General features: G+C 41.4%; 1 protein-coding gene across 2 annotated transcripts; it reads left to right on the forward strand.

Moving 5' to 3' along the window:
- Window positions 1-503: 503 nt before the first annotated feature.
- On the forward strand, window positions 504-8,508 carry FAM111A (FAM111 trypsin like peptidase A). Of its 2 annotated transcripts, XM_041004026.1 has the most exons (4): window positions 504-1,412; window positions 3,601-3,702; window positions 4,051-4,161; window positions 5,718-8,508. In XM_041004026.1, exons 3-4 carry the CDS (start codon window positions 4,081-4,083, stop codon window positions 7,467-7,469), a joined length of 1,833 nt encoding a protein of 610 aa, XP_040859960.1. In that variant the 5' UTR covers window positions 504-1,412; window positions 3,601-3,702; window positions 4,051-4,080; the 3' UTR covers window positions 7,470-8,508. The 2 variants fall into 2 exon arrangements, with proteins under 2 accessions (XP_040859960.1, XP_040859961.1); XM_041004027.1 differs by lacking the exon at window positions 3,601-3,702.
- The last annotated feature ends 240 nt before the right edge of the window (window positions 8,509-8,748 follow it).

The following is an 8,748-nucleotide window of genomic DNA, read 5'->3' on the forward strand; positions in this document are numbered from 1 at the left end:
TTACTTTACCAAATAAACCTAACCAAGAGGAGAGAAAGAAAGATCCTTCTTTAACGACACCTAATAAGAACAGGGGGTGGGGGGACCTCAGAATTTAATACATCTAGATTTGTTTCTGGAATATATATTTAATGTAGTCAATAAATTCATAAAAAGAAAAAGAATCCAATAGAACAGCCTGCTGAAGCATGAGAGAGGATTCAGTCCCCATTAGCAGCTAGAAAACTACTCTAATCACCAAAAAAAGAAAGCCATTTTATACACACACAGTTGACAAATACTAAAATTTACACATTAAAAATTTCTGATGCAGGCATAAAGTAACAAAACTCCCACTTGCTGTGGGTGAGAGTGCCAGCTTGTAAAAGTATTTTGTAGCATATTTGGCAGTAGCACCCTATGAAGATGGGTATGAATTTAGCCTGGAGTTAAGCAACTCCATTTTGAAGTGGAGTATACTTGCAAGGAACGAGGAACACCAAGCGCTACGATTTGGGTCCGTAACAGTGCACGCCTTCCATGCATCCAGGAATCCACGCCAATCAGTCCACAAAATGTTGACACCTGGAGCTCAGAGGACAGCGCTGCAGACAGAGACCGGGCTGACAGATTTGAGCAACGTCACCGAAAAGACCAAGGGAGAAACTCACCATGCTTACAATCTGGAATCATTGTCATTGCACCCGCTTTTTAAATGAGCCCAGCTCTGCTCTCTCTCCTGATTCTACCCTTCCCAGACTGACTTATTCCTGTATCCTCATGGAATACATCCAGCACTTTAGATTTCACAACGATTTGCAGCTGTTACTTTTGCTTTTAGGATGCACGGATCTCACGTCTGTGTAGTTGGAATAACCGGTTCCCTTTGCTGGTCATGTCCGTTTGCGGCAAGGGCGTGCCATGCGCCCCTGGTTCTCCTTGGGGTTTGCTCTGTCTGCTGGGGAATGTTACTTCCCTTCCCGGCAAGCGCCAGAACCGCTGCAGCCCTCTTGTCCACACTCAGCCCAGCCTTGACAGCTCCAGCGTGCCGGCTTTCACCGGCTCCTCCTCAACTCTCATCTCCACGCAGGAACTGCCTACCGGGAATCTCCCCATCCTGACTTCCAGCGCGCTGGCATCGGGATGCCTGCAGTGTGCCACTCCCGGTTCCACCCACTTCCGCGACTGGGCGCCCGCGCGCTCTCTAACCAGTCCGGGCCAGCCCAAACCGACCTAAGCCGGCTAGAATCTTCCAGAAGAGCAGCCAATCGCCTTCCGGGGACTTCAGGCTTCTCCATTGGCCAGTCGCCGCTGTTCCCTGGGCGGAGTCAGCTCTCCAAGCGCAGGCTTTTTCAATCTGGAAGGAAGACGCTCATATTGGCAGCAGGTGCTGGCTAGAGACGTCTTTGGTGGTGGGCGAACTCAGCTGTTACGTGAGTTACCCCTTTGCTTTTGGGACTGATCTGGCATTTGGGGGAAGAAAACGGCTGGGCATGGGGGAAACTGCCCACTGTCCACCGGGTTAGGCTTGGTACAGTTCTGTTTTATTACTTGGAAACTTGCGTTTGTCTTTGTCAAAGTGTGTAAAGTGTATCGCGTCTGTGAGAGAAGAGAACAGGTTTGGCTAAATCGCGGCAGGTGCAGCAACTCAGGGTTTTCTTACGACTGAAGCGGAAATGAATGACGAGGTTTTGGAAGAGAATGTGGTGAGAGTGGGGGGGGGACGAAAGTGAAAGTCTCCACAAAGACAGTCCCACAGCAGTTTCTAAAAAGGCAGGCGATGTTTTTTTTTCAAGTCCTTATGCCCACTTGCCCAGAGCTTACGTGGGTACACACACTTGCTGGCTAGAACAGTATAGCTGCATTCCTGTGGAGCTCAGAAAGTCATCATGGTCTCCTCCACTAAGAGAGGAGGGGGATCAGATTTGAGTTCAGCTGCTGCTGGTGTGCAAATCACCCAGCGGAATCGGCGAGTGTGGCCAGCAGCCTCCGCGACTGGAACCGAACGGGGATCCCTGGGCCTAGGCCAGAAGGAAATGTCTAACCAGACAGCAAGATGCAGATTGTACTTCAGTAGCTGCTTCTTGGCCTTCTCTATACTGGGAAGGGTGGAGTCGTGGGCTTGGACTACTGGTTTAGGCCTGGAGAGGAAGGGGGAGAAGCAAAAGAAGGGGTGGAAGGAAGAGGGATTGGTGCCAGGGGGGCGGTCAGGTGGGCTGGGGAAGACCCCCTGGGGCGGGCTGCGCTGCCTCATCCCTTTCCTATAGGTCAAGCAAGTCCTTCCTATCAGTAAAAACCCTGGCAAACCCTGGCGTCTGCAAACAGAGAGCAGAGGTGGTAATGAATGGGCTAGTGCCTTTCATTTCTTAATCGTTCCTTACTGTTGTAATCGCTATTGGACTGGAAAATTCATTTTCCCTTCTACCTACTGTATTTTACCTTCTGTGTCTTTTAATCAAGCTCTGTAACATGAGTCAACAGGCACCCCAAATATCCCCAGCTATGCCTTCCTTCAAGGATCCCTTTAAGATCCTACCTCCTCAATTCTATAACCGCCTTTGTCTACACAGGGTCTCTGCTGTTTAGAAACTATCGCCGTGGTAAGTGTATTGCTATCGATAATAGTAACAGTAGTAATATTTGCTGGGAAATCTCCAGCTGTGTCCCAGCTGTTTTTGTAAGTTTTTCAGTTCTGTTTGTATTTTCAGATCTGCCTAACCATGGTGGTTGTTGCTAGTGCCGCTCCCATCTTAGGATGAGGAAAATAAAGCAGACTAATCATCAGTTACTATATACAAGGTTGTGAAGCTAAAAGGTTGCAACATAATATTTTCACCCAGATGGTCAATGTTGGATCAGCAGTTTCAACCACATTACCTCATTTAGAATCATTTCCTTCTTTTAAGATTCTTAGAGGCAGTGGGGATTTCCTTAGTAGCTGGTTACCAGTGGCTGTGAAAGCCCAGATTCCCGCCCGTGGTAGAATGGTTGAGAGAATAAACCTTGTCTTTACGTAACATCCTCTTGATCAGAACTTCAGGGGCTAGAGTGTAAGTTACACTGCAACACAGAGAAGGAACTGACGACGAGGTAGACATTCCACAGTCAACATCTCTGCTCTCTTCAACAAATCTATGTTTTTTACGCAAGGATTAAAAAAACTTTAAAGGCACAAATGAAGAAAACGATTTCATTTGAATTTGGGTGTGAATGACATAGCATGATGGCTATCTATTGTGAAGTCATTTTTAGAGGTGGAAAATGATCATTGTGGTCAAAATGACATGATGTCTCTGGTTAAATTTGTAAATGGTGTAAATTTGAAAAATAAAGAATTATCATTAATCCTGTGATTAGATAGGTGGAGGTTCATCATACCATTCTCTTTTTCTGTTTGTAATAAAAATTCTCAAAGGTATACTCTCTGAAGTAAAACTTAAAGCAGTCCATATAGTTCCTTACTAGTAAAACTAGTAAACCAGTGATACCTCTGTTATGTAAGAATCATAAGGTAGTTTATTAAAAACCATAGAACAGGCGATGATTTCAGGGTACTGCCCAGTTCTTTTCTCACTCTTTTCCTGTAATTTTGCCTTTGCTTGCCATCCCTGTCTTAAACAGAGACCAGAGTTTAAGAAGCGTGCAAGCAGGACACACCTTTGAATTCTCCATCTGTAAACTCCTCGGTTGAGTGTACCGGCACTTGAATTTCATCTTTGGAAGGTAATGGTGGACAAATACTTTGTCTTCTGTGCTTTTCCACATCCACAAACTGCAGACATGCCCACTTCCCTTGGTATCCTTAGATGCTGACAATTGCAGGTGGTTTTCAAAAAATGTGTTGGTGTAGTTCTTGGCACACAGTGCCCTGTTAGACTGTTTTTGCAGAAGGGAGTTTAGTTGGGGGGCAAACTGTCGTCTTGTGAAGTTAATGTCTGCAGGTTGAGAAAGGCTAGAGATGAGAGGGGAGAGCAGCATATAGATTACAAGTTCATCTTTTCCTGTGTACAGCTAATGGCAAATGTGAAGCTACTGTTAGAACAGGAAGCTTATTTGAAGTTTGTATTTCAGTGGAAGCATCCGTTCCTCTTCAAAGCCATCATGAACCGGAAGAGGCGTATGTCAAAGAAGAACTTACGTGATTGTAAGAAGAATATGAAAATTGAGCAGTTTTTTGGTCAGGTATGTCTGTAATCATTATTTGTAACCCATATCAGTATTCCTTTCAGCCATCCCTGGTACTAGGCTTCTCTTATGTGTATTGGGACTATGTGTAAATTAAAATCTTTTTTATTCATTGTATTCTTTTTGTTTTTATGGGGTGCTGGTAGGGAAGGGGGTCATAATACAAATCCTGACCATATCAGAGTACTCGTTAACAAAAAGCATTTGTAATGCTTCCTAAGTAATAATAAACATGTCAAATATTAACATAGTAAATTATGGGGAAAAACACAAAGCCATTACCATTTTATATCATAAAAGCTTCTAACAGTTCTTGTTGCTGCTCCTCTGAGCACTTAGTGGCATTTGCCATGTGAATCCTTGTCTGTTGACACTGCTGCCATGATGAATATGATGTGAAGAAAATGTTCCTTTGAGGTGTAGAAATTGAATATTCTTAATTTTTCTTTAAATTTTTGCTACTTTATTCATCTTCTTTATCGAATTTCTCTGCTTTCTTCCACCTCTGGTTCTTGAAGCGTACTGTATGAAAAAGAAATCATAAATGAAAATTTACTAAAAAATATATAGAATACTCAAAACAATAATGGACTAAGTAGGGAACTTCTGATACTTCACTCTTCATGTATTATTTATTGTGTCAGGAATGCACTTATAAGAAAAACATTGTGTGCCTCATTAAAAGGACAGAGATCATATTTGTTCCTCCTCATCTGATTGGCTTTGAGAATTAATTGAGGTGCTAGAAGAAATCATTTGAGTTGTTTGCATTATAGATGCTGTGTGAATCAAGGAACTTATGAGAAATATCTATATTTTTAAATTTTTAATTTAATGGGGCAGAAACCAGGAGACAGCACTTCTGTCTGCTGGTTCACTCCTTAAATGTGTACAATAGCTAGGGCTGAGCACAGATTGAAAAATCCATGCAGCTCTCCTGGTTGGGTGACAGGAGCCTGTCACTCCATCCATGCTGTCCACGGAGTGTGCATTCATGGGAAGCCGTAGTCAGGAGGTGGGGCAGGCTGTTGAGCCCAGCCACTCAGATACGGAATACAAGTTTCCTGACATCTTAACCACTGCGCTAAAAGCATGCCTCAGAAACAACTGTATTTTTTATAACCAAATACTTAGTTAACTAATGATGGTTTATACATTTAATGCCTGATAATAAATCATGGCAACTTATTCTAGCTGAATTTGATGTTTTCAGAGAAAATGTTTCAGTACAATCCATCACTAAGCACAACAAAGAAAATTGTATCTGTATAAAAACAGTAAGACCCAAAATATCATTATAAGAACTGGTAGATTTATAAGCATCTGGGAAAAATGTCTTTCTTCCATTGTATTGCTTAGAAAACTGCACTATTATACTGCTATCAAGAGTATATCTGGCTTATGTGACAAGATGGTCAGCTTATATTTCAGATGTCATGTCAAGTTTGGGTGTATGAGTTTCCCATAAAGATTCTGCAGATCACGTATTGAAAAGAGAAACAAAAGACTAAGGTTGCATTTGAAATTTTCAAGTATCTAACATTTGGTTTTAGAAACCTGAAGAACAGAATGGAAGCAACATTTCTCAAAGGAAGATGGAATCTAAAAAGCATCTAAAAGATATAACCAACACCCCAGCTCAAGAATTCCATTCACCTAAGAAAACTCAAGGAGAACAAACAACACTCCAATATAAGACAATTCACGTTACCTTGAATGTAAACCAGAGGAAAAACAAAGGCAGGAAATATGTGCTTACACACAGTAAAGCCGACAGCCTGTATGTGGCACTCAACACCCTAGAGGCAGTGAAGGAAGAGATAGAAACTCGAGAAGGCAAAGAAATGTTGGTGCGTGGTACAAAAGGAATCGAGGGGTACATCAATCTTGGAATGCCCCTCCATTGTTTTCCTGAAGAAAGCTATGTGGAAATTACATTTTCCAAAAGTAAGCAGAAAGAAGGCGACCAAGTATTTGTCCGGCATGACAAAGCCCCTACTGACTGTGTTAAGTTTCGTGTTCATGCAGTTGGGAAGAAGAAAACCAGAATTGTTAAACGTGGGGAACTTCACAAAGAAGGCTCCATACTCTGTGTCTATGCTTTTAAAGGAGAAACCATCAAGGACGCTTTGTGCAAAGATGGTAGATTTCTTTCCTTTCTGGAAAATGACAATTGGAAGCTCATTAATAATCTGGACTCCGTTTATGAAAACACACAGCCAGTTGATGAATTAGAGGGCAAACTCTTTCAGGTTGAGGTTGAGAATAAAACGGGCTCTGAAGCAGCAGCTCCTCAAAATTCTGAATCAGAGCAAAGAAACACTTGTGTGTCAAATGAGGAAATTTTGAACCAGTACCCCTGTTTGAAAAGTGAAAGTGAAAGGATCAAAGAAAACTTAAAGAAAAGAAACAAAAAAAGAACAGGGAAAGCATTATTTAACTCACATAGAACCAACTTCGGAAAAGTGACCAAAAACTCTACTCCAGTTACATTAATCAAACTTCTTGCAGAGCGTAGTGACTCCGTTGGGTACCTGTACTATAACAACAATGGGAAAGAGGGTTGTGCCACCTGCTTTGTTTTTAAAGGACCATTTATCTTCACTTGTGGACATGTAATCCGAGGCATTATGGAAGAAGGAATAGAACGAAGTGAATGGCCAGGCATCCTTGGTCAGTGTGTAAGGGTGACATTTGGTTATGAACAGCTCCATGAGAGAGAAGAGAACCATTTTCGCGTTGAGCCTTGGTTTGAAATATCTGATGGCAATCTCGACTATGCGATTCTGAAACTGAAAGAAAATGGACGACCCATACCTGCAGGGCTGTATAATGGAATTGCTCCCGTACCACTTAGTGGGTTGGTATATATTATTGGCCATCCAAATGGAGAAAAAAAACAGCTTGATGCTTGTGCTGTGATCCCTCAGGCTGAGCGAGAAAAGAAATGGCAGGATTGTGATCAGGATAGGAAAATGAAAGAGTGCGACTACAGTCTGTCATTTCTCCATCTGTACACTCAAAGAAGTTTCCAGGAAATAATTGGCGATCCTGATGTAATCACTTATGATACTTGTTTTTATTTTGGATCTTCTGGTTCCCCGGTGTTTGATTCAAATGGTACATTGGTGGCCATCCACGCTGCTGGTTTTGAACATAAGTACCAACCTGGGTTTTCCAGTATCGTTGAATTTGGCTCTACTACAAAGTCCATTCTCCTTGATATTAGTCAAAACAATAGTAGGTTGTATGAAGAACTGTGTGTGAATCAACCAGATGTGGAAATGGAGTCTGATGAGTTTTGAGGATTGTTGAGAATTTAGCCTGTTTACTACCTTTGAAGAAATTGCTTTTGGTGTTTTTATTCCATAAACAATTATAACAGTTTTCTAAATTCCAAAATGATGTTTCACAAAAAAAATAATACTGTCATAGACAGATTTTAAGGCATTTTTTTCTAAGCACAGAAGAAATTAATCCTAACAAGTCTTTGAGGTGGATTAAGTGAGAAATATCTTTACCAATCTGAACAGAGTGCTTATGTGCCGGTTACTTTGGTTTTAACTTACTCCTTTTATTCTCAGCTATTTAGATCAGCACTTTTCCTCTCACGCCTTGCATTTTTTTCCCTTGGATCTCTAAATGATTTTTATCATTTTTTTTAAATTTTCATTTATTTGAAAGAGAAAGAACTCATATCTACATGTCTACAACAACCAGGGCTGGGCCAGGCTGCATCCAGGAGCAGTGAGCTCAGTATGGGCTTCCCAGGGAGGTGGCAGGGATGTAAGTGCTTGAGCCGTCACCCTTGATAGGAGTACGCCTCAACAGAATGCTGGAATTGGGAGTTGAACCCTGGCAGAGAGTCAGGAGTCCCAATTATCATGTTAACATTTTGCCAGATATCCTGCTTGTAATATTTCAGTTGCAGTGGAACTGCAATATTCAGTGTGTGTTATAAGGTTGTGAGGGTCTTAACACGTGAGCAGTGTATCTGTCGTTAAGACATAATGGTTTCACTACTTCAAATCCTCTGAGTTTTGCCACTTTTCCCTCCCTCTCCCTTGAATGTCTGGAACCACTTCTCTTTTTATTGCCTACAATTTTGCTTTTTCAGAATGTCATAGAAGTGCAGTCATATAATATACTACCTTTCTAGAACAACGTCTTTGATTTAGATAAGCAATTAAAGTTCCTCCGTGTCTAGAGAAGTTAGCATGATAAACTCATTTTCTTGTGTCACTGATTTAATACTGGATTTTATGAACATAAAACAAACTGTTAAGTAGCTTGGCTCTCTTGGCTGCCTAAAGCTTTAGTTGATTATGAATACTAGTACATCATTTGTACTACTAATTAATAGAAGATACTACTTCCACATATTTTCAGGTTTTGGTTTTTGCTTTTAGGAATAGTGATAGTTTAGATGTCATGTATTCATCAATGCATTAAAAATATATGTAACAGAAATTGGGGCTGTCCTGAGTGATCAAGGATATGCGTGCATAAAAGTCACATCATCCTGAATTCAGTCAGGAAAAGTGCCCCTACATGCATTATAGAAAGGATGTATTAGGAATTAGG

This window comes from Ochotona curzoniae, unplaced genomic scaffold (assembly GCF_017591425.1).
Source record: "Ochotona curzoniae isolate NIBS_2020 unplaced genomic scaffold, NIBS_Ocur_1.0 scaffold_3171, whole genome shotgun sequence".
NCBI lineage: Eukaryota > Metazoa > Chordata > Mammalia > Lagomorpha > Ochotonidae > Ochotona > Ochotona curzoniae.

Excerpts from the sequence above, each read along its gene's own strand:
- FAM111A (XM_041004026.1), top strand. The coding sequence starts at position 4,081 with ATGAACCGGAAGAGGCGTATGTCAAAGAAGAACTTACGTGATTGTAAG. Across the intron at positions 4,162-5,717 it reads TTGAGCAGTTTTTTGGTCAG|AAACCTGAAGAACAGAATGG; the intron begins GTATGTCTGTAA and ends ATTTGGTTTTAG.